General features: G+C 47.9%; 1 protein-coding gene across 3 annotated transcripts in view; it reads left to right on the top strand.

Moving 5' to 3' along the window:
• RNF213 (ring finger protein 213) overlaps window positions 1-25,830 on the top strand; it is a 3,248,263-nt gene that overhangs the window by 2,870,519 nt on the left and 351,914 nt on the right. For all 3 annotated transcript variants that reach the window (XM_069655189.1, XM_069655190.1, XM_069655188.1), the window contains one exon: window positions 16,289-16,448. In XM_069655189.1, coding sequence (XP_069511290.1) covers window positions 16,289-16,448 — 160 coding nt within the window. The remainder of the gene's footprint in view (window positions 1-16,288; window positions 16,449-25,830) is intronic.

Below are 25,830 nucleotides of genomic sequence, written 5' to 3'. Positions count from 1 at the left end.
ACCTCACTGTGCCTCCTAGTTTCGGTACAGCCTGACCCAAGCTATTTCAATCTCATCCATGTAACTAGGAGACCACTCTTGTTGAGCCTTTTGCAACATTTAATCCTATTAAATGATTAACTTTAGAAGCCATCAGTGTTTTTTCATATTGTTTCAAACAGAAGCGTGTTCTTTTCTCACATTCGTTGTAGCCTTTTTGACAGGCATCCATTCCTCCGTGGGCTTATCTGCTTGGTCCTAGGCCAGCCCAACCTTCTCTGAAACTTGCCTTGCCATCAGTCATTTCCAACTGCACCACACATTTTGAAAGTCTTTTTCCCTCTCATAAAGTTCAAGAGCCTGCTAAAGTGTGTTGTGGAATCATCCAGATTCTATATATTCCTATATATATATAAATTGGTGCATCGCCGCAATCTAATTCACAACGTAGCCAGCCTTATGATTACTTTTCCCCACTTTTTCAGCATCTGTACACGTGTAAACTGAAGTATATATTTTTCAGTGTTTCTGTAGCATGAACATCTGCGTCTCGAGCCCGAAATGTTGCTCCTCTTTACCGTCTGCTCTCCAGTTCTTAGAAAATATTTACGTTACTGTTCCTCATTTGTCCTCTGGATTCATCAGCTTCTTATTTCTTAGGACATCATCAGGCTCCTTTTTCTGTTCAAATGCACATTTCTTCTGGTACTTCATCCAAAAGAACACTATGCCTGCGTGCATTTAGGTAGGGTTTCCTCAATGGGTACCTTGTTTCAAATGTTTTTTGCGATATTGGCACTCTAACTTGGAAGGCACATGTCATCTCTGGTTTCCAATATTTAGGTAACATAGGGGCGGAGTTTTGAGTGAGGATGTCTGACTGCACCTCTACACTCTTCTTATTCTTTGAATAAATGTTTGTTGGAAATGCCACTTCTTTGTCCGACGACCCCTTCTGATTTACAGCCTGCCTTTATTAATTATAACCATTGGCATTGCAAATCTCTATATAAACCTACCGAAACATGGTTTGCAACTTGTGATTTTTGGGCACAGGGCCCCAAACCATCTTCTGGATGGACTATAAGAATTATGGAAGCTGTTTTGTGTTGATTCTGAAGAGTTCTATCTATTCTATGCATCTGACTACTCACCTGTGTTGCACTGGTAATTGATTCATATGCATTTCTATTTCTCCTAGGGATGCTTGTGTATATTTGTTTTCATAAGGTTTTCGGTGACCATATTTACCTATGAATAATATCTGCTTAGTGTGTAAACTAAAGGCTTAAGAAATTATTATATTTTTATATAGTTACTGTCTAACTTGAATTACTGGTGTTGCTCTGTGTGGACTTGTTGTAGCCTTAGACCACTGAGACTCAGCCTTACCGCTCTGCTACCTCACCTTGATTGGCTTTGGCTAATCTCTTGGTATCTTCCCCGTTTAGCATAATAGGGTGGCCTCACAAAATCCCCCACCAGAGCTGATTTTGGAAATCCATCTTAAGAGGGGGGAACAAACAGATTCTCAGGGTAATGGAATATTGTGCTTTGAAACGGGAACAACTTCTTTAAAGCTTTAGCCAGCGTGCCAGCTCGCTACATCAGCTCTGACCCCCCCACCATTTCTAGTTGGATCTACATTGGAGGATATGACCACTCTGGAAAGATGACAGGGTCGGTTATGAATGATGAAGATTATGAATGCTAGGGAGGGATTGTCAAGTGTTCTCAGGTGAGGGATTAGAAAAACTAAACTGTACAGTTAGGAAGCGTATCAAGCAAGCTACAGCAGACTCGGAGGTACATGGCTAAACAGTCAGACTTCGCTTATGAGAGGGGCGATCGGTTGTCATAAAGTACAGCCTGCAGAACATAATGAAGGATTACTCTTACAGTATATTACTGAACATGTACTCTTTAGTTATGGTAAAGCATTGAGAAATGCATTTAGAGGAAAATATTTAAATTAAAAACGGAAAATCTTTGAGTACTCATAAAATGTTTACAAAGTTTAGAAAGCTTTGTCCATTGAAATTAATGGGACAAACTCAGTAGTCCTCTCCCGATTATAGGGAAAATACACAAGTGTTACTAGAGTCATATGGAGCTGCAGAAAAGATTACTTTTAGACTGGTGATTGTGGAAGACCTCTCCAGCTAAGGACTAAACGTCCTAGAATGCAAAATTAGGATTGGATGAACAACTCCAGACTTAAATGGGGCATTTTTATGTATGTCCTAAGCAGACAAAGCCATAGTGGCGTTATTTAGATTGTTGCAAGTACTGAAGACGGCAGACACCAGATTTGACGAATTTGAGGCCCAAAGACCTAAATAATGTGGCATAGGTTTTTGAGTCTTGAAGACGTCCCATAGTTTGAGGGTGCAGTGTGTCTGACTCCTGATCCAAGGTGTGCACTGAAAGCACAGGGCACAGAAGGATGATACTAGCAACCCAGATCAGGTCACATGTCTCGCAGGAGAGGACCCTCATGATGATCGGAGTCAGGACAACCACAGCAGTAATATGTTAATACAGGCCCTTCAGAATAAGCCATAGATGCTCCGGTGGGGGACAAAGGATGTCCGATGGAGGCACCGGTAAGCATTGAGACTGCTCACTGCCCGTACTCTGATTTTCCCAAAGGACTTGGCAGGTCGAATAGGGGGTCGGTGGAAGTAGGTTTTCCCATCATCGGATCCGGGAGAAGATGCCAACGCGCTGCGGGTAATAGGACGTTTCTGGTCATATCCAGGAGCTCCATGCAGCCCTTTCAAGTAAAGACATGCAGCAGGCACCAATGCTGGTCTCTTTAGGACAATCTACCAGACAGGGAAAGGCCGGCTCCAGCAACAGTCCCCACACACAGGCAACTCCAGTCGTGAACAAAGGAAGCCTTCCAGAACAGAATCCGTTGATGCTGTGATGCCGAAGTTCCGGTCAGAAATGCAGAAAAGCAGCGCTTCTGGCACGGTAGCCCAAAACTGAGGTAGTCAATCCACCGGGTGGTCCAGGGACAATTACGAAGGCTCCAGGCTGCAGGATCGTGAGATGACATTGAGACTGGTTTGTCCCACTAGTCCAGATGGTCAAAGCACCAGCAAGGGTCTTCTGGGATCAGTTAGTCCAGCAGCGCTTCCCCGGGACAGCAGCAAGAATGGTCACCAGGCTTCTTCAGGATTCGTCCTCTGGTCTTCCATCTGCACAGCTGCACTTGATACTTGGCTCCACTTCTGATCTGCTGGATTGGCTGCAGGATTCCTCTTCTTATCCTAAATTCAGGTGAGTGATCAAACTCAGCCCTCCAATAAAAAGGATCTGCACCGTTAGGGCTGATTGTCTACACTCTGGCCTTGTCGACAGATGTATAGAAGGCCTACCTATATTGTTTATATATCTTAAGAGTTATTCTAATGCATTTTCGTTTTGTTTTTTTGCCCTTTCTTCTTTTAATTCGTTCTGATTTGATAAATGGGTTCTTTTTTATAGTATATGTTCGACTTTTTGTAAAAGGTTGTTAACAAATACAAATAAGAAAAAATAAGAAAAATAAGACCAACCTATATTGTGACTGGTACAACTCTGGGGAGCTGTAGCAAAACCAGTTCAAGGTAGCAGTGATGAGGGTCTAGGATAAGTCTCAAGAGGTGGTGAGTTTTTAAAGGGTCCACAATGAGTACCATAAATTGCACTGATATTATGTATAAAAATAGTTATTTATTTATGGCTCAGCAACACTATGAAAAATGACTGCTAACAGGTAGAAATATCACACAACACTAATAATAGGTTACATATATACAGTCACTGGTTGAGGGCATAATACAAATAAAACCCCTGTAAAAGAATGTACAGATTAGATTATGCACCAATAGTCCACAGATAGTTAACCCTAATTTCAATTATCCTTCCCTAAATTGTCAGGGTCCTTATGCCCAAAAGTTCAGGAAAGTTTGTGAAGCTGGAAAAAATGAAATTAGGGTCTCTGGGGGTCCATTGAACTGTTCCAAAATATAGAAAGGTTTTGAAAAGTTTTGAAAACTTTTAGGAGTGTAGGGGCAGGTAAGAATTTTGTAATTTACCCCCCAGACTTCGCAGGTCAATGGAAGGTGGTCCGGGGTTGATTTTCCCGCCGTTAGTCGCAGTCCTTGATTGGCTGGGGTTGCAGGTTCGAGCTGATCTCCGGTTGGGGTCTTTCACTGGTGCAAGGTCTCTTGGATGAAAAATGCAGCAAAACTCGATGCAGGACCCCTCTCAGGACTGAACTCGGGTCAGGTAAGCTGTTTCAGATGGTGGTCACTACAACACAGCGATGCAAAGGGCCTCACTTGTCACAGTCAGACTTTCCCTCCTATCTTGGGTCTCCTTGAAGGTAGGACGCCGACCTTTCGCCGAGGTGAGTCTTGGAGGTCAAACTTAGGATCCCCCAAGTTACAGGTCGAAACTCGGAACAGTGACGTCGGCAGCACGGTAGCCCAAACTCAGAGCTGGTCAGCCACAGGACGGTCCCCAGACACTTCCAAAGGCTCTTGTTAGCAGGGTACCGAGCAGACGTCGAGAATTGATGTCCCCCCCCCCACTATAGGGGTCGCAGCTCCCTTTCAGGACTGCTAAAGATCACGAGCAAGACAGGGCTCCACCATAACAGCAACAGAAGTGTTTGCCAGGCTTGCTTCAGTCTGGTCTCTGGTCTCTTCACAGGTCTCACAGCTGGACAATAATCTTGGCTCCTTCAGGTTACTCCAGCATCTCCGAAGAATGGGTGCAGTGGTCCTCTTCTTATCCTAAAAGCCAGTTAAGAGCCAAAACTCCCACTAGCAGGTCTAGCCCCCACACACACACCCCAGCAGTGTTCCAATCAGGACCACTGGCGGGAACATTTATGCATAACCACTCAGACACACTGAAACCAGTTTGTAGATTGCTATGATATGGCATTTATAACGCGCCTATACACAAGTGTTTCAAGACAGTCCCAGCCCACATGCTGCCAGCAAACACACACAGCCCTCCAGTAGACCACCAAAATCCTGTGATTTCCCTGGCACTGGAAGCCCTTAAAATGATTTCCCTGGCCTCACAGGCCAGGAAGAAGGCTAAAGAACAAGATGGCCAAAGGACAAGCGATAAACCATGTGGCACGGCCATGTTTGGACACTAGCCACATTTAGTAGTCAAACGCAGTAAGGCTAAAACGGAAAGCACTAGAAAATTGTAGAAAGTCACTGCTGCCACCAGCTTGTCGATTTAGCACACCTAGAATAACCAAAAATCCTTTGAGTGTTAGTCTAGGGCAAAACAAAACGTGTACCCCCATTGTAAAATGCATTGTACAATGATAAAAGTTACCACAGGTGATAACAAGTTACTAAAAGTAGTTACAAAGTCGCAAGACTAAGGGAAACAATGTTTCCCAGTACTGACAGCCTGAAGGACATGTCAGTTTCCCCATAACAGATGAGACAGTGTAGTGAAGCTTAAGGCTTCACTACACTTTAAAAAGTACAGGTCAGGATCAAAAATAAAAGCAAACATTTTTGGGATCCATAAAAATAGAAGGAAAGCTGCCGTAAAAAGAAATATTTTTTAACACTCATGCACAGCGGATGTGATCCAATCAGGGACCACTGTGTGGCTGGCTCGTGCATGCACACTAGACACACTAGCACCAGTATGTGGATTTGGACAGACGGTCCCACCCACTTTCTGGGACCATACACACATTGCATGCTCTAGCCCCCGAAAACATCAGTTTTCTTGGGCGTATGCATGACCATAAAAGGGAATTCCTGACCTGAGAAGACGAGTAGAAGGCCAAAGAACAAAATGGCCAAAGAACAAGTGAAAAATCTCATGGTTTAGCCATCTTAGGACACTAGCCACTGTTAGTAGCCAAAAGCGTCAAGCGCAATTGTGCCAATTAAAAATATAGCAAAAATGCTTAAAAATGTATCTCCTCCCACCAGCTTGTCTTAAGGCACATTTAAAAGTAACCCCAGGGTAAAATGTCTATGGTGATACAAAAGTAACTCTATTGCACTATATTGAAGGATGCTGTGTGCAATGTGAAAACGTTATCAAAGAAGGTAGAAAGACAAGGGAAAAATAGTTTCCCCACACTGACAGTCTGAAGGACTAGTCAGTTTCTCCATAGAATAAATTAGCAAAAGGCCAGGAAAGTGTAGCTGAAGGCTTCACTTCTCTGTAAAAAGTCAGGACAGGTTTGGTGGTCCATAGGATATGGAGGCAAAGTTGCCTAAAAGAGAATTTTTCCTAACAGGTATCCTGCCCTGGCTTAGCATTGCATTTGGAAGAAAGTAGAACACCTAACCTTTCCTTTGGGAAATTGTTAGATATAACTTTGATTTAGTTTGAAAATAACCACCACACGCCCAGTGAATCCTTCCTACAGAGATCTGGTGAGAAACATTGTGTTGGCCCCTGCGATTTTGGGCATGAGGCCCCATTCATGTTAGGGTTTGGACTTCTCAAGTTGGGATTTGGTCTTGTGATTTGGTTGCCATCATTTACTGTATCTAACTTATTTACCTGCTTTTTTGATTATCTGATATATATTTAAAGCAATGCTGAATGTATAGATTTGTATCATAATTATTCTGTGATAATACTACCTGTTGTTCATTTCCCAGTGTATCCATGTGGCCTAAAATAAATCACTGTATTTTTATAATGACTGTCAAAATTGAATTATCGTGTGCCATACTGTGTCGACTCATTGAGGGCCCCTTACCCACTCACACTCTCCTGAGACTAAGCCTTGACCGCTCTCAGCTCGACCTCTGTTGGTTTTTGGCTAACCTCTCAGAGCTGCCGGTTCATAACTAGAGTGTCCTCTGAAAATATTTCCACCAGTCCAGATTCTAGGAATCCATCTCAACAGGCCCAGTGGAAATATGTACGCTATGCAGCAAATATCTTCAGTGGTAGCTCAGTAAACCCGAACATTAAAAATGTATTACAGGAAATGACTGTCTCTCCCCGGTAAAATACCCCTGGTTAAAATATTGTATACATTTAAGTATCCTATTAGGTCTGGACTATAGGCAATTGTCCAATGGGGTAATACATCTGTAGGTGTTAAAATATCAGGCTTGCCACCTTGACCATTATAGAATGCTTAGATACAGTGTGCAGCTACTGTCATTGAAACCTCTAATTGCTGCTCGGCAGACACTGTAGTCTGAGAATGTGCTTATGCTATTACGGACTACTGAATACTGCAAGATCATTTTAATGGTGCGACTGAACGTATTGCCCCTGAGGGCTTGCATGAGTTGCCTTGCAAAAACTAAGTTTTGTGTCTCCGGTTCAGGGGATAACTGAAAGCCTGCTCCATTTTATGGTGATTTGTAAAAATGTGCTCGATATTCGCAGAGCTTGGCTAAGGGACCATTTTATTAAGTATAACATTAAAACCACTGCAGAGACAATGATGTTCCTTTTATGTATTAACGATATCAATGTTTTAAGAGATGCATGCAAATTTGTGAAAGCAGCATTTTTAAAGATTGGTTGACCACTCCAACGGTATATGGATATTTTGTACATTTGTATCTTGTTTTACGCTTTGACAATCCTGATTATTAATATATGTAATTTGAATGTTGTATTATTAATTTACTGTATTGTATTATAATGTTAATGGGGTTTTCGAAATAAAATATATATTCAAATGGTTGTGTCCTTCCACTTATTCCTCATCTTAGATATATCCTTACCTTAAGCTTTGCTGCTTCGGACATTTTTTCTCTCTTCACCAGAGGGTGCTCCACTCGTGGCCGCAGCATTGATGTCCCTCAGCGGCATCCGTCGAGTGCCGACGTCATCCGCTGTATAAATGCCTCAAGCGCGCCTGTTGGCCTCAGTTGCATTTTTCCGTTAGCTTCGCTTCGGATCGATATAAACGGCGCTTCAGTTCGAACGATAATGTCATCTTCATCTAATCCTTCCACACCGTAGACTGGATTTAGAAAATGCCAGAAATGTGGGAGAAAGATGTCGCTAACTGACCCCCATCAGAATTGCCTCTGGTGCCTCGGTTCCGACCACCGTATAGATGACTGCGGTTCTTGTCAGTTCATGACCCATAAGGCCTTAAAAGAACAAAGAGGTAAACTAGCGTTGGGGGCGGGGGGAATCCTCAAAGTTTTCTTCCAGGGCGAGAAAAGACTCGGCTGAGTCTTCGGTAAAACATCATAAAAAATCTAGGTCGAGGAGTAGATCCAGGAAGTCCAATTCTTCGCCCTCTAAAAAGGCAAAGAAAAGACGACACCGGTCTCCCTCTAACTCAATGTCGTCTGAGGGAGTTATAACATGTCCGTCGAGACATGACTCTCCAAGAAAGTGGGAAGCTTTCAGAGCATCTATGTTAAACATTTTTGAGAACGCAGCCCAGACCCCCTCAAAAAATTCTAACAGACCATGCCCCTGCTCACAATAAAAGTGACAGGGGAAGATCCAAGATGAGAAAATCTGACAAGAAATTGTTGAGGGTGTCATCCAAGGATTCTTCCCAGACACCTCATAGAAAAGACCAGCCGGTGCATAAATGGGAGGTAGAACTCAAGAAAATGGCATCAGACTCTCATACATCATCAAAGTCCTTGTCTAGAACGTCCTCGAAGCCTCTATCGAAGGCGGTCAAGCACAAGGGGTCGATGACCCAACCTAAAAAGGTTACGTCGAGTGCACAATCAACGGTATCGAAGGCTCCTTTGACGGTGTCGATGGTCTCGACAACACCTTCGACGGCATCGACAACTCCTTCGAGGGCATCGAAAACTACCTCGACAATATCGAAGGTAGTGGCTTCAACATCGACGCTATCAACGCTTTTGTTGACGTCTACACGCATTCCAATGGTAAAATCGACACCAATGTTAAAACCTATACCACCTAAAAAGGTGTTTCACCCAGAAAGTAGATATGATTTTTTAGGACCATGTCATCTATATATGAAAGGGAGTCATCGGCAGAAGAAGAAGAGGATTTACCTGCTGGTGTTAAATTTGGCACAAAACAAGTCCCTGAGGAGTTAGTTGATCCTCAATCTAAGATGCAAGATCTATATGAGTGCTTGCAATCAGCAAGTGGTCTGGATACTTCTCCAGAATAGGAATTTGAAAAACCTGACCCAGCAGAACATGCTGATGCGGGTTATAGAAAATAGATTAACAGGGTAACTGAATTCATGGGATGGGGTAAAATGATGATGACATGACTGACATCCTTTCAGGAGGACCTCAACAAGACCCCATACTTCCTTTTCATGTAGCCTTACAAAGGAAGGTTAATACTGCATGGTAAAACCCTGAAACTATTCCGGCAGTAAATAAGAAATATGTGTCAAAATATAGACCCTGTCCTTCAGATCCAGAATATTTAAGCAAGCATCCATCTCCAGAAAGTCTGGTAGTTCAAGCAGCTATCTCTACTAGGAATGCTGCATACCCTAGAATTCCCATTGATAGGGATGATAAAAAGGTTGATGCATGGTCCAGAAAGATTTTTACGTGAGGGAGCATGGCTTTATTTTCCACAAATGTAACTTGCACCCTTGCAAGATTTACATATACCCTGTGGGACTGCATGTCAGCGGCAGCTCAACACTTCCCGGAAGGTGAGGAGCGTGATGGGTTCCTATCTATAGTAAGGGATGGAAAGGAGGCTTTGGGGGAATGCATTCAATCAGGTATGGACACAGCTGAAAGTATCAGTAGGTCCATGGCGTCTAGCACGGTGCTACACAGATTTGCGTGGCTAAGAAAGTCAGGTTTTGCACCAGATGTGCAATCCAGGCTTCTTAATATGCCATTTGACGGCTCGAGGTTGTTTGGCAGCAAGGCTGATGAAAGTTTGGAGAAGCTGCAGACCTCCAAAGCGGTGGCAAAATCAATCAGTGCCACTATACGACAACCTCAACAACCCCCCTACACAGGCTCATCTTCCTGGAAGGGTCATCCTTTTCGATTTTATTCCTCATTTGTGAAAGGAATCGGACAGACCAGTCGGAGATGGCAAAGGAAATTTCCTCGGGGGCAGGGAAAAGGTGCTAGATCTGCCCCAGCAGCGGCATCTGTCCCTTCAGCCGCTGCTGCAGCTGCCGCAAAACCACTCTGAGGTTTTGACCCACAAGACCCCAGTGGGAGGCAGGATCTCACAGCATCTGGAAGAATGGCGGGGCATTACTTCAGATGCATGGGCACTGGATACAGTATCCAAAGGTTACTGCCTTCCTTTTCATAAGAAACCTCAGAATCACCCACCGGCATACAACTCTGTCAAAAATCCAGATCCACTCCTGTTGCAGGAAGTTTTAACCCTGCTACAGAAAGGTGCAAGAGAACATGTGCCTGTAGCGGAGAGGAACAAGGGTTGGTATTCCCCATATTTCCTCATACCAAAGAAGGACGGAGGACTGAGACCCATCTTGGACTTGAGAAGCTTGAACAAGTTCCTCAGGAAGGACAAGTTCAAGATGGTTACACTTTCCCAGATCCTTCAGGCTCTCCAACTCCAGGATTGGTTGGTATCATTGGACCTTCAAGAGGCTTACTTTCATGTGCCAATCCATCTCAATCACAGAAAGTACCTGAAGTTTCGCAATTGGCAATTCTCACTATCAGTTTCGAGTTCTGCCATTCGGGTTGACCTCTCCCCCGAGAGTTTTCGCCAAGTTAATGGCGGTGGTGGCAGCGAGTCTCAGGAGAGGGGGCATTCACGTCTACCCCTATCTGGACGATTGGATGATCAGGGCATATTCTCCAGAACAAGCCCAGGAACATCTGTCCAAGACTTGCCACTTCCTTCTCAAACTAGGGTTTTCTCTGAATTTAAAAAAGTAAAACATGATACCATCACAGAAACTCCAGTTTATCGGAGCAGTCCTGGATACTTGTTCGGGCAAAGCCTCGCCTCCCGAAGAGAGAGCTCACCACATTCTGCAGATGTTAATAAAATTCAGAATGCCCAGTGTCTACCGGCCTTCGATTTTCTCAGGTTGCTCGGTCTCATGGCATCCTGCATTTTTCTGGTGCCAGAAGCCAGATTGAGGATGAGATCCCTTCAATGGGCCTCAGCACTCAATGGTCCCAATTTTCAGGTGAAATGTCAGATCTATTGAAAGTTCCAACCAGAGTAGCACAGGATCTGCAATGGTGGGCTTGCAGGGAACATATCCTCACAGGAGAATCTTTTTGTCAACCATGGCCGGAGATAACAGTAGTAACGGACGCCTCACTCACGGGGTGGGGAGCTCACACCAACGAGTTGACAATCAGCGGTTGTTGGTCTCCATCGGAGTCCAAACTACACATCAACCTTTTTGGAGCTTAGGGTAATCAGACTAGCGCTGAAGGCCTTCTTGCCCTCTGTACGGAGAAAGAATGTCCTGATAATGACGGGACAACACGGTGGCCATGCACTACCTCAACAAGAGAGAAGGTGTAGGGCCACTGCCACTGTGCAGAGAAGCAATGCAGCTCTGGTTCTGGGAAATACAAGAAGGGATCGCTCTGTCTGCAGTTCACCTAGCTGGAGAGCAAAACACAGCGGCGGACGCTTTGAGCAGGCAGAGCAGAGCCTCCCACGAGTGGGACTAGCTCAGGGAGTCCTTCAAGAGATCTTTGCCCTTTGGGGAACCCCACAAGTGGATCTGTTCGTGACCAGTGTCAACAGGAAGTGCGAACTGTCCTGCTCAAGGGAATTTCCCCCGAGAGGAGCTCTAGAAGACTCATTTGTGGTGGTGTTAGGCAGAATCCTGAGCAGTGCCCTTAGGGACCACTACACACAATTAAGACTACAAGTGATAATACAAGTTCACCTTTGGTACAAGCCTGTACTACTATGTTAAAGTGGTAGCAGTAGCGGAGCAGCCAGGCTTATCTCAAGAGTATATGAGCAGTAGCAGAGATTACACAAAGGGACCACAATTACTGTGACTCAAGCAAACACTGACTCAAGGTTTCAGGTAAAAAATATAAGTACATTTATTTTTAAACCATTTGTTATAAACACAACACTTCTATTAATTCAAAACCACACGTAAAATGCACTACAACCAACCAATTCACTTGGTACAGTATAACTCAAGATAAGTACCCTATGTTTTAACGGACCAGTGTTGTGAAACAAGACGTTACCGGGAATACATATGCGATCACTTTTTGACAGTAATAACAGTTCGGTCTTACTAAAGATACGCTTATCTGCGACAGGAAATGTTACCGGGGCAAAATCACAGTTAGCACCTGAGTTAACCAGGGGCAAAAATCATAGGCAATACTTTTGTCAGGGCAGACAGAATCAGAGAACACTAGTTGACAGAGTTTCAAGAGTCAATGGGCCGGAGCCAGTGTCAAGTGGAACCGGGTTCCTGTTGTCGAGGATCACACAGTCGGACAGTTCAAGATTCAACGTTGCCAGGAGTACTTGGATATTGTCAACAGAGGAAGCAAAAGTTATAAGAAGGAGGGAAGATGAGGGCAAGCCTTGTAGGAGGAGAAAATGGATTCACCCTAGCTCCTCGAAGCAGAGCACATTACCTTATTCAAGGAAGAAGCTGGTGCCACGGCAGTTGTTCCTAGTAGTTTCCTACAGACACACGGTTCCTCGAATTTCGGCAAGAAGGACGTCGTCTGGAGGGGTCTGCACTACGCAGGGATGAAGCCAGCAGCAGCGACAGTGAATAAAAGGTGCGCTTCTTAAAATCAGGAGAGGCTCTTCAGATGGCTATCCGGACCACTACAGCAGTGTACATAGATTTCGACCAAGAACAGGATCCTCTGGCTGTGGATGATGAGCTGGTTATCCCACCAGGCTCAGTGGTAGAAGACTCCGGACTGGATCTTCTCTGGTCGTTGAAGGGTAGATAGCTCAGGACTACAGCAGGGCTTCACCGGAACGGGATAGTTGCAGCAGCCGTCGTCTTCTCCGCTTCTCTCCGGTTCCTTGCAATTCCAGTGGCGAATCTGACTTCCAGTGGCTGTCAATCACCCAGCAGGGGGGTTGTCCGGCCCGGACAACCACCCCAGCCAATCATGACAAAGTGCGACTTGGGTTTCCTAGGATACCCTGTGCAGGGCGTGACTACACCCCTCCCTCACATTCAGCCCACCTAGACACCCAGGCACCAAAAGGAGGGCTTCTTGAGAGAAGCCCGCCAAAAGACGGTGAACAAAGAAGGCAAACCTGGTTTGCCGCACAAAGTGAAACACAAGAAGGACTTTAACAAAAAGAAATGGCGAATAAACCCGACCAGAGCCAAAAGAAAAAGTATTTGGTCAAGCGGGCTTATGTTCGAGGCTAATATAATAGCCTAAAACAGTACCACGTTTATATAGTATAAACGCGGTAGAAAGGTTGGGGTAGATACCACTGCCACCAGCCAAGTCTAAATGTTAAAAGAGCAAAACACGGCTCTAGGAGGTACAGATAAAAAGGGCTAAGAAGTAACCCTTTCCAATACTCCATGTCAGATGGGGTGTACTGGATCTGTGGTTAAATGACTATGTAAAGTTAATGGCAACTTTACCCTTTTCTGGGGGACAGTAGTCAGCCCCAGAAATGGAGTCGGTGGGAAGTCTAAAAGACAACCCTGTGTCACTGCACTGAAGGTGCTGTGTAACACGCAAAGGAAGGGGGCTACTGAAGTGGTGTACTCCAGAGCCCATAATCACAAAAACAGATGAAATACACATGGCAAAACATGGGTAAGAGTGGGGGAAAAGCTCACACTCTTACCAAATGAAAAAAATAACTCCAGAAATCCAGCAAAGCTGCTGAGGGTCTCACTAGGTAAGGCAAGTTAGCCATTGAATGAGAATTCTCCCTAACGTGTGGATTGGGAGTTTATGCGTTTCCTCCAGTCCTTGTGATCCCTCAGGTAATCAGGAGGTTGAGAAAGTTCAGGAAAACCATGATCTTAATTGCCCCGGATTGGGCCAGGAGAATGTGGTACCCGGACCTTCTTGACATGTCCATCTTTCCCTCCAATACGTCTTCCAAAAAGAGAGGATCTTCTCTCGCAAGAGGAAGGTCACATTCTCCATCCAGAAGTCAAGACTCTCAACCTTCACGCATGGCTTCTGAGAGGTTGAGATACAAGGATTGGGACCTTCTGGATGCTGTTATGGAGATCTTGCTTTCGGCCAGAAGGCCAACAACTATATCTCTGTACCGGTGTCTTTGGAACAAGTTCAGTAACTGGTGCAGAGAAGAGAATGTGGACCCATTTAAATGTAATATCCCTACAATATTGTCTTTTCTATTACACTTGGCTAATCTGGGGCTCCAGGTTAGTACGATAAAAGGATAATTAGCAGTGCTATCAATTTTTAAGCACTCATCAGAGGAAGAATCTTACTTTAAGATACCTTTTAATAACTCAATTCTTAAAAGGTCTAAATAATGTGTTTCCTCCAATACCCTTTCAAGTTCCTGTGTGGGATGTAAACTTGGTACTAAAGTTCCTCACATGCATTCCATTTGAGCCTTTACATTCTTGTCCATTAAGGCTTCTTACTCTAAAAACAATACTTCTTGTTGCAATGACATCAGCCCGCAGGGTAAGTGAGTTGCAGGCACTTTCTAGTGGTCCTCCTCACTCCATCTTTTATAATGATAAAGTAGTCCTTCGAGTAAAGTCCTCTTTTTTGCCAAAAACTGTCTCAGATTTTTGCCTGTCACAAAAAATAACATTGCCTACTTTCTACTCTCCTCCTCACACAAGTAAGGAAGAGGAACGGCTACATAGATTAGATCCTATAAGAGCTCTTAGCATCTATATCTCAAGATTGGCAAAACTATGTCCGTGTTTGGTCAACTTTTTGTGGGATACACTGGCCGTAAATTGGGACTCGCTGTAACTAAGCAAACATTATCTAGATGGATAATTTGGGCTATTACTGAACGTTCTAGATTGGCTGGGAAAGATCCTCCAGATGGGCTGAGGGCTCATTCAACCAGGGGCATGGCAACTTCAACAGAACTTCAAAGGGGTGTCCCTGTGCAAGATATTTGTGCAGCAGCCACATGGTGATCCATGCACACTTTTATAAAACATTATGCTCTAGATTCGACTTCTTCTCAAGGAGGTCTATTTGCTAAATCAGTACTTCATTCTGTACAGGTTTAAAATTTCTGTACTCCCACCTGCAATAGAAAACTGCTTTGGGAGTCTACCTAAGATGAGGAATACGGGGGAGGACACAATCCATTCGAAGAACAAGTTACTTATCAACTATAACGTTCTTTCGATTGGATGTTCCTCCCACGTATTCCTCATCGACCCTCCCAGCCTACCCCACAGTACAGTTTAAGTGATTTACACTGTAAATTCTTTTTAGGCTTGGGTTAGAAGAGGCACGCCATTAACTACAATCCATTGGCTACAATATATGAAAAAACAGAACTGAGGCCAGTGGACTCGCTCGAGGCATTTATACAGCGGATGATGTCGGCCCTCGGCGGATGCCGCCGAGGGACATCGACGCTGCGGCCTCGAGTGGAGTGCCCTCTGGTGGAGAGAGAAAAAATTCCGAAGCCGCAAAGCCGAAGGTAAGGATATATCTAAGATGAGGAATAAGTGAGAGGAACATCCAATCGAAAGAATGTTACAGTTGGTACGTAACTTGTTCTTTTCTCTCTCAAAAAGGCCCCATACTTCTTTGGGTTGGATTTCTGCAGTATATGGAATTGTACTTGTGACTGGTTCTAATCATTTTACTTACATCTGTGTACTTGCCTGTTTCTCATGGGTAGTTATTTAGATGTATGTATTTGTTTTATGTGGTATTGTATTTCTAGTACGAGCTAGTTTCGTTTTTCAATGTGTTCTTAACTGTATTTTTATACCGGACTGTCTAAACTGATGAGGAATCATGGAGGGCCACTGACCCCACACTTCTGTTTCTAAGCCTTGACTGTTCTCCATTGCTGTCTTGATCGGGTTCTGGCTAAACTCTGAGTCTCTCTGTTCACTATAACTTAGGTGGGCTCCTAAAATCTGCTCACCAGCGTTGATTTTAGAAATCGATCTAAACAACCTTCGATTTACCAATGACCAAAAACCTGCTGCAATGTGGTCGCTTCCAGAGAGTTGACATGATAGGGCCGACCCTCTACCAAAACATTCATGAAAGAAACCAAGTTCTCAGAGTAGTGTTGAGTCAAGTTTTTTCAATAGTTTGAGGTTTGATAACTGACCTTTGGAAACTGATAATTGAGAAAAACCAGTTAAATCCATGATCTTGCTTGTTCTTTTTTTTTTTTGCTTTTCAAACAGGCACTTGCAGGATCGAACGCAGACCGGCCACATCTTGGGAGACCCTAGAAACAGAGATGGTGTTGTTGCCCCAGATCGACCAATCGCCCCAGCGGCCTTCATTCTCCTTCGCTTGCTCACCCACCTGGCAATGGCACTGGGAGTGGAAAAGGATCACCAGGTACATGCAACATGTATGGTATAAAAAAAAGTGGACTGTCGGTGAGAAATGTTGGTGCACATGTATTTTTTGTCAAATTGTAACTGTACTTACACTGCATTTCTGATAAAAGCAGCTATCACTTCTGCACTCAGAATGGCCTCTTGGATCTTATACAAACTGTGAGAGAAATCTTTCTTATGCTGTATATCAACCTACTGGACTCTCCAAGAATTTAAAATATAACTCGGTCTGCTTCAAAAACTTTTTGGAATTATGGTGGTTTCATGATACGCAATATGGGAAGATTGTTAGGGAGAATTCTCATAAATGTGCTAATTCCCTTCACCTTAGAGACCCCCAGCAACTTTGCTGGATTTTGAGGACTTCATTTTTTACCTGGAAAGATTGTGAGCCTTTTTCCCCACTTGTTCATGTGTTTTGATGTGTGTTTTACTCTTGTGTTCTTTGATTATGAAGTTTTTAAGATAACTCCATAGGCATCTTTTCATGTGTGTTACACAGCACCCTCAGTGCAGTGAGACAGGGATGTCCTTGTAGACTTCCCAAATGTTTAAATACATTCTCCAGCATGGGGTCTGGCATGGATTCACATGCTCATGAATATTCCCCGTCGTCAGGCTGGGAATCCTCGGTAAAGAAAAAACCAGTATCAGTTTCGTTTCTGATCTGTCTTTCGTAGTAATAACCAATCACTGGTCTCTGCGTCATACTGACCACAGCCAATGACTGCCCTCTACCTAAGCACCTCCTCCGGCAGCCATCTTCAGATTTTTACCGCACGTTCATGTGTTGGGATCCTCGTGCTATTGCTCTCGAGCGTTAGTGCTATTTTTCGCGCTTTTTCACAAAAACTTCGATTCTTTCGGTCAAAAGAGCCTCAAGCTCCACCGATCCTACATCCGATCAACGGGGACCCGTGTCGGATTCATCTGTGCCCCTCAAGGGTGAAGATTTCGTCGAGCTACACTTCGGAGGACTCCAGAAGCTTCTCAGGCCCGGTCTCGGAGATGGCCCAGGAGAAGGGAAGCTCGACGCCCGGAAAGCTGTTCAGGGTCTGCCCTGGATGCCAGCTGCAGAACGTCTTCAAGGAGGACGAACACTCTTTCTGCCTTTACTGCCTTCATGAGGACAAGACGCACGTGGAGAAGGACTGTGCGTTTTGCGGCAACATGTCGGAACGGACCATGAAGGACCGCCATCAACGTCTCGCCAACTGGCTGGAGGGTAAGAGCCCGTCTGGCGAGAGGAAGAAGAAATCCGAGCGGTCTTCTAAGACCTTTGAGGGCGCCCCGGCGACGGGGGCCCAGCATAAGGCCAAGCACCGCGAGTCCGCTGGCACCGGGAGCGCCGAACGGTCGGGCTCTACGGGCGCCAGGCAGGGCGCACCCTCCCCGGCACCATCAACCACGAGCCAACGCTCTGGGTCGGGTAAGAGGAAGGCCGAGCACCCGGCGAAGCTCCTGGAGAGGCCCCGGTCGAGCTCTAAGGCAGAGGAGGAGAGTGGCAGTGCCCCCTCCCTCAAGGATAAGGCGGTGAGCGCACCTAAGGTGGTGAAGGCCTTGATCCATCCGACCAAGCCCTCTATCGAAACGGTCGCGGCGGCCCTGGCCCAGCCTGTGGTGGCTGCACCAGTGGTGGCGACCTCAGGGCCCAGAATCTCCCTGCCTCCTCGGAGGGAGTCTTCCTTTGTGCCCATCGATAGGACCCCAGTGAAACCCTCCGTGGGCAAGAAGAAGGGGGGGCAGGGCGTCGTCGTAGATTCGGCCTCAACCTCAGAAGAGGAACTGATCGAGGTCTTAAGCCACGGCCTAGGCGTGGAAGAAGGCCAGCCCGTCGGAATGGACCCCGACGCAGGTGACGACGACGACATCGTCGAGGATGCCGACGGGGCCCCTGCTCACCCGTCGGATTCCCCTCTGCCAGCGCCGCAAGACAACTCGGCGGCCATTTTGTTGGCTATACAGTCCTTATGCTCCGAGATAAGGACGAGACTACCGTTACCGACGGAGGAACCTCTCCCGTCGGGGGATCCAGAACCGGGACCTTCTGGTGTTCCCCCTACCAAGAAAAGAAGGATCCATCCACCACCTCCTTTTCAACCGTCGCGCCCCGTCCAGCCCTCCTCCCCGTCCACCCGAGGGGATGATACGGGGACTGACACGGCAGCGACGGGTACGGACGACGAGGCATACGACGAGGATTTTCCGTCGTCGCCTCCCACCAGGGCTTCTCCGCCCGACGAGATTGGATCGTTCCACTCAATGATCGCCAGGGCATCCGAGCTTTTCCAACTCTGCCCTGAGGAGAAGAAAAAGGAAGGCTTCCTTTACCAACGGCGCGAGGCCAAGAGGAAGACGGTCCTCGCAGTGCCTCTGTTGGACGACATTTGGGATGAGGGCCTTTCCCTCCTCAAGAACCCTTCCACGACGCCAGCGAAAAGAGACCGGTACGAGAAAAAGTACCGGGTCCCGGACTCGGCCCCCCTATGCCTCCGGGCGCAGCCTACCCCGGACTCCGTCGTCTCCGCGGCAGCCAGGAAGAAAGCGGGGGGGGGTGCGGCCTCCACGTCGACTTCCCCGCCGGACGGCGAGGGAAAGAAATTGGATGCTATGGGACGTAGAGTCATCTCGTCGGCAGCGACGACGATTAAAGCGGCCAACGCCTTGGCTATCGTGGCCCGCTACGACAGGGAGCGCTGGTACAAGATAGCTCCCCTGCTGGATTTTCTGCTGGACGACTAGAGGGCGGAGGCCCTTGAGATCCTGCAGGAAGGTGAGGTGGCTTCGGACCACGCCATCACCGTGGCGACGGACATCGCCGACACTGGGTTCCGCCAGCTGGGCAACGGCGTTTGCCTTCGACGTCGTGGATGGCTCAAAGCTACGGACTTTCGGCAGGACGTCCAGACCAGGGTCCTGGACATGCCCTTCGACGGGAACAACCTGTTTGGGAAGACAGTGGACGATTCCCTTCAGGCCATCAAGGCGGATACTGAGACGGCCCGGGCCCTTGGAGTACTGCAGCAACGGCGGACGCCCTTTCGGAGCGGCGGAGGCAAGGGCGCCTCCAAAGGTTCCGGCGGCGGTTTCGCTTCCTACCGTCAAGCGGCCCGCTCGTCGTCGCAAGAGGCCTACAGAGGACGAGGCAAGTCTAGCGGACCCCGCCGTCGTCGCCAAGGAGGTCAAGGCGGCAAGGCCGCGTCCAAGCAGGATTGAACCGGTCGTGGGGTCGGGCCCCCACCGAAGCACCCCGGTGGGAGGCCGGCTGGCGGGCTTCGTCAGCGTGTGGGAGTCCATCTCCACCGACCGTTGGGTGCTGGACGCCCTGGCCCGGGGCCACGCGCTCGAATTTCAAAAAAGGTGCCCGCGCGTCCCCCCCGTGGCCAGGAAAGAACTTCACGTCCCTCAACTTCTCCTGGAGGTAAAGGCGATGCTCAGAAAGGGCGCCATCGAACTCGTCACAAAGAGGCTTCGGGGCTCCGGAGTCTACTCGCGATACTTCCTCGTGAAGAAGAAGACGGGAGGATGGCGCCCCAACCTTGACCTGCGACGCCTGAACAAGTTCATCAAGGCGCAGAAGTTCCGGATGGTCACCCTCCAGCACGTCCTGGGTCAGCTGGAGGAAGGAGAATTCCTATCGTCGTTGGATTTGGAGGATGCCTACTTCCACATTCCCATCCTAAAGGGGCACCGAAAATTCCTCCGATTCGTGGTCCAAGGGCGTCATTACCAGTTCAAAGCCCTTCCCTTCGGACTACGGTCGGCACCCAGGGTTTTCACCAAGTGCCTCGCACCGGTGGCGGCGCAGCTGCGCCGCGAGGGGATTCACGTCTACCCCTACCTGGACGACTGGCTCATCCGCGCTAAGACGAGGGAGCTCGCCGTGGTCCACACGGCAAGGACCGTCCAACTCCTCACGGACCTGGGATTCTCCGTGAACTACGCCAAATCCCACCTGGTGCCCGCGCAAGTCGCACTGTTTCTGGGAGCGAGGCTCGACACAGTGTCCCTTCTGGCCTCCCCGTCGGAGGAGAGGACCAGGACCATCTTGGGCAAGGTGCAACGGATGTTGGTGGCCGACGCGGCCAAGGTGAGGTCCATCAAGTCCCTCCTCGGGATGATGTCTTCCTGCATCTACCTCATTCCCATGTGCAGACTCCGGATGCGCCCGTTGCAAGAATTCCTGGATGCGCGCTGGATCCAGACGACGGGCAGCTTCGAGGAAAGGATCAAGCTCGACGAGAGTTTCCGACGAGCGATACGGTGGTGGGGCACCCGCGCGCATCTGACGGCGGGCATGGACTTCCAGACCCCAGCCCACCAGGTGACTGTGACCACGGATGCCTCCCTAGAAGGGTGGGGAACGCACACCGAAAATCTGCACGCAAGGGGACTCTGGCTCCCGACGGAGAAGTCCCTGCATATCAACGTCCTGGAGCTCCGTGCAGTGTTTTGGGCCCTCAGGTCCTTCCTTCCGTCCCTCAAGGGCAAGGTGGTGAGGATCTTCACCGACAACACCACCACCATGTTTTACATCAGGAAACAGGGCGGAACCAGGTCCCCAGCGCTGTCCAAGGAGGCGCAGGACCTGTGGCATTGGGCCGTCGCCCAAGGGATTCTAATGGTGCCGTTTCATCTGGCAGGGATAAAAAACACCATCGCCGACTCACTCAGCAGGGAGCTGCGCTCGTGCCACGAGTGGGAACTACGGCAGGATCTGGTGGATCGCCTCTTCCGACGGTGGGGCACACCCCAGATCGACCTGTTCGCGACGGCGACGAACACCAAGTGCCGGAGGTTCGCCAGCAGGTTTCCCCAGACGAGGAGCATGGGCGATGCTTTCTCGTTCCCCTGGGAGGGCCTGTTCCTCTACGCGTTCCCTCCCTTGCCTCTGCTAATCCGGCTCGTCAACCAGCTCAAGAGGTCACGGTGCAGGATGATCCTCGTCGCACCTGCGTGGCCGAGGCAGATATGGTTCCCGGACCTTCTGGACTTGTCAGCGTCCCCGCCAATCAAGCTGCCGGCGGACGCGGATCTACTCTCCAGGGAAGGAGGCGCCATCCTCCACCACGACCCGAAGTCGCTGAACTTGCAGGCCTGGCTCCTGCAGCGCTAGAGTTTGGAGGATACGACATACCGGCCGATTGCAGAGAGGTTCTTGCAAAGGCCAGGGCGTCCTCGACTCTTAAATGCTACGGACACAAATGGAAGAGGTTCTCTGTCTGGTGCCACGCACAGAAGATTAACCCTCTACGGATTACGGCTCCCCAAGTACTGCCGTACCTGCTGACGCTGGCCAAAGCTGGTCTGGCACACGCGTCCATCAAGATTCATCTTGCTGCGATCTCCCGATACACCAGAACCACGGGCCGGACGTCCTTGTGGTCTCATCGTCTGGTGAAAGAGTTCATGAAGGGACTGTTCAGATCGTTCCCGCCGGTGAAGGCTCCGGCCCCGGCGTGGGAGCTCAACGTGGTGCTGACCAAGCTCATGGGACCTCCGTTCGAGCCTCTGCACTCGGCCCCGTTGAAGTTTCTATCGTGGAAAACAGCTTTTCTCGTGGCCATCACCTCCGCACGACGAGTGGGAGAGATCCAGGCCCTTTCCTGCAAGGCCCCGTACTTGACTTTCCACGACACGAGGGTAGTGCTCAGGACGCACCCCTCCTTCATGCCCAAGGTACCGTCGGACTTTCATCTCAACGAACCCTTGGTGTTACCTGTGTTCTTCCCGTCGCCGGCTGAGAGGACTTTGCACTCGCTGGATGTAGCTAGAGCGCTGAAGTTCTACGTGGACCGCACGAAAGGTTTTCAGAAGACGTCACAACTCTTTGTGTACTTTGGACCTGTCAATCAGGGGAAGGCTCTCTCGAAGGCTTCCATCTCCAGATGGCTCTCCGGCTGTATCATGTACTGTCACCGGTTGGCAAACCGACCGCTGCCTGGCCGTCCGAGAGCCCATTCCACCAGAGCGATCGCAGCTACCACGGCGTTCCTATCTGGTGTGCCCCTGCTGGACATATGCAGGGCTGCTACGTGGAGGTCGACGCACACCTTCACGAAATTCTACTGCGTCGACCGGGATTCCAGGGAGGAGTCCAGGGTCGGCCAAGCAGTGCTGCGCAACCTGTTCGCCTGAGGTGAGCCTGGTGAGGAGGTAAGATGCTTAATGTTGAGTTAATGTGATGCTTAATGTTGAGCCTTTGCCACCTCCCGTGGTTGTGCATGTGTGTACTGCTATGTATTCTTTATTCATGAGCATGTGAATCCATGCCAGACCCCATGCTGGAGAAGGAACAAGTTACTTACCTGTAACTGTTGTTCTCCAGCATGGGTCTGGCATGGATTCACATGCGAACCCTCCCGCCTACCCCTCTGCGGCTCTTCACTTGGTCATACTGCCACTTCACGTGCTTCCAAATCTGAAGATGGCTGCCGGAGGAGGTGCTTAGGTAGAGGGCAGTCATTGGCTGTGGTCAGTATGACGCAGAGACCAGTGATTGGTTATTACTACGAAAGACAGATCAGAAACAAAACTGATACTGGTTTTTTCTTTACCGAGGATTCCCAGCCTGACGACGGGGAATATTCATGAGCATGTGAATCCATGCCAGACCCATGCTGGAGAACAACAGTTACAGGTAAGTAACTTGTTCCTTCTCTGGGATGAACTACTGTTTCCCCATCTTCCTATAGAGTTCTGGAGGGGTTCCCTAGTATCCCCTGTGTCTAGAAACTCATGTAGCAGTCAAATGCTACCCGTTCCGATTGAAATGGCTGGTGACAGTAGTTTTACAATGAACTACCATGATTTTCGCCCTACCACGAACACCGGTAGCTAAAAATCGCGGGAGTCATGTTTTTCAAGATTGCGACTTAAGCCCCTTTGTTTAAACGGGTTCCGGTCTACATTTTTCGCCATTTCTTTTTGGAAAGGTCCTTCTAGAGTTTGTCTCTGCACATCAAACTAGGTTTGGTCCCTTTGGCGGGCTTCAGGACTGAAGACCGCCTCTGTCGTCTGAGTGTCTGGGGTGGGCAGGAAGTGAGGGAGGTGCCCGAATCTCCCTGTGCTTAGTCTCCTAGGAGACCCAAATGCACTCTTTCGTGATTGGCTGGCTGACTGTCCGGCAAGGACAGCCACCCTGCTGGGTGAGTGGCAGCTAGGCTGGAATGAAAAGGAGAAAAATGTTTAAAAGGAGAGTCTTGGACTGGAAAGCACAGTCGACCACTGGAACGAAAGAACCGAAGACGAGCTGGAAGAGAATGGCTGCTGCAACTCCTGGACCATTGGTTTGCCTGGTGAAGCCCTGCTGCAGGACCGAATCGCCAAGTTCATCTCGACAGAGAATCCCCTTCAAGGACGACTTCTTCCTTTTGAGTTTTTGGGACCAATCAATTCGTAAGCCACCTGGATACCATTCTCGGAGCTGGTTAGGATTAACCAGGGGGAAGGACACCAGCTTGTGTGCTTGAAGACAGCTACTCGAACCGAAGATCTTACATTTTGCCAGCTTGTTTGACCCGTCCTCGTGCAGTGCAGGAGTCCCCCGACGTCCTCCCTCTTGTCCCCACGAATGAGGCTCAGGAACAGTGAGATCTGCAGGAGCTGCCAGGAACCAACATCTTCAGCTGCATCTTTTTCTTCATAATAAGGTACTGTGCCAACGCGATAGAGTGAACTTACCTCTCACCGTGAAAGTTCGTGAAACTTTCCCAACTTGCAGGCCTAATCAGCTTGTGACCCAACATATGATTCTTTTTTTCGTGTAAACTACTTCTGAGAACATTGGCAAAGAATTTACAGTTTACTACAAGAACTTCTCTTTCCTATTCAAGAAACTAGCCCATTGACTTTGGCCTAGGCCTATTGAACTGAATCGAGTCGTCAAGTAAACTGAAACTATTTGCACTGCCTAAGAAAGTGTTTGTGATCTATTTTATTAACTTGTGCCTTTTTCCTCCCATTCAAAGTAACTGAAATATTATTTTGCTCCTATTTTAGTCCTGCAAGTAGAATGTGTTGAAAGGCGAACCTTTTTGGCAGCCATGGCCGGAGGTAACAGTAGTCACGGACTCCTACCTCACGGGATGGGAAGCTCACATGGACGATCTGACACGCCGCGGTTGTTGTTCTCTGTCAAAGTCTAAAATACACATAAACTTTTCGAGCTGAGGGCAATCAGACTGGTGCTGATGGCCTTTTTGCCTTCTGTGTGAGTTGTCCTGATAATGACGGACAACACAGTGACTATGCATTACCTCAACAAGAGAGGAGATGTAGGGTCGCTAACTCCATGCTGAGAGGCAATGCAGCTATGGTTCTGGTCACTTCAAGAAAAATTCTCTCTAGCAGGCATTCACCTAGAAGAGAACACGACGACGGATGCTCCTAGCAGGCAGAGCACTGTCTCCCATGAGTGGTAGTTAGCTCAGGAAGTCCTTCTAGAGAAATTCACCCTTTGGGAAACCCCTTAAGTGGATCTGTTCGTGTCCAGTGTAAACAGGAAATGCGGCCTGTTCTGGTCCATGGAATTTCCTCGGAGAGGAGCTCGGGGAGATGCGTTTTTGGTGGATTGGGATTTTCCACTCCTCTAATTGTTCACCCCAGTCCCCGTCATTCCTCGTGTCATCAGGAGGTTGAGGAAGTTTGGGAAATCAATGATCCTGATTGCTTCGGATTGGGCCAGTAGAATGTGATTCCAGGACCTTCTCGACATGTCCATCTGCCCTCAAATCCATCTTCCCCAGAGAGTGGACCTAGTTTTAGGAGAGGGATGTGCTATGACGTTTTTCTTAAGTCCATTTAAGGGCTTCATAAAACCATACAACTTGGGCAGTACAGAATATCCAAGTCTTAGTATAAATCTGTACCATTTGAGATGGGGGGTAACATGGGCAGAGCAGCCAGGCTTATCGTAGGATGTAAAGAGGGCTGTAGGTCAGTACAAAGAAATTGTAGCATACATATGGTTCAAAGAAACACCGATATACTAAGTATTGTAAACATAATGGTTTATTTTAAATACAAGTAGGCCAAAATAAATCTTGGGGAAGTAAGTACGATTCACATAAGTTGTAAACACATGTATAAAAACCCAACACAATAATTATGGTTTCTCCAGCATGGGGTCTGGCATGGATTCACATGCTCATGAATATTCCCCGTCGGCAGGCTGGGAATCCTCGGTAAAGAAAAAATCAGTATTCGTTTTGTTTCTGATCTGTCTTTCTTAGTAGTAACCAATCACTGATCTCTGGGTCATACTGCCCCCAGCCAATGACTGCCCTCTCCCTCTGGCAGCCATCCTCAGATTTTTACCGCACGCTCAAGTGTTGAGAGTACTCGTGTTTAGCTCTCGAGTTTTTTGCTGCGTTTTCACG

The sequence above is a fragment of the Ambystoma mexicanum genome, chromosome 3q, assembly GCF_040938575.1.
Source record: "Ambystoma mexicanum isolate Mex_15411 chromosome 3q, UKY_AmexF1_1, whole genome shotgun sequence".
In the NCBI taxonomy this organism is placed as follows: Eukaryota; Metazoa; Chordata; class Amphibia; order Caudata; family Ambystomatidae; genus Ambystoma; species Ambystoma mexicanum.
This window is presented reverse-complemented; position numbering and strand designations above follow the sequence as displayed.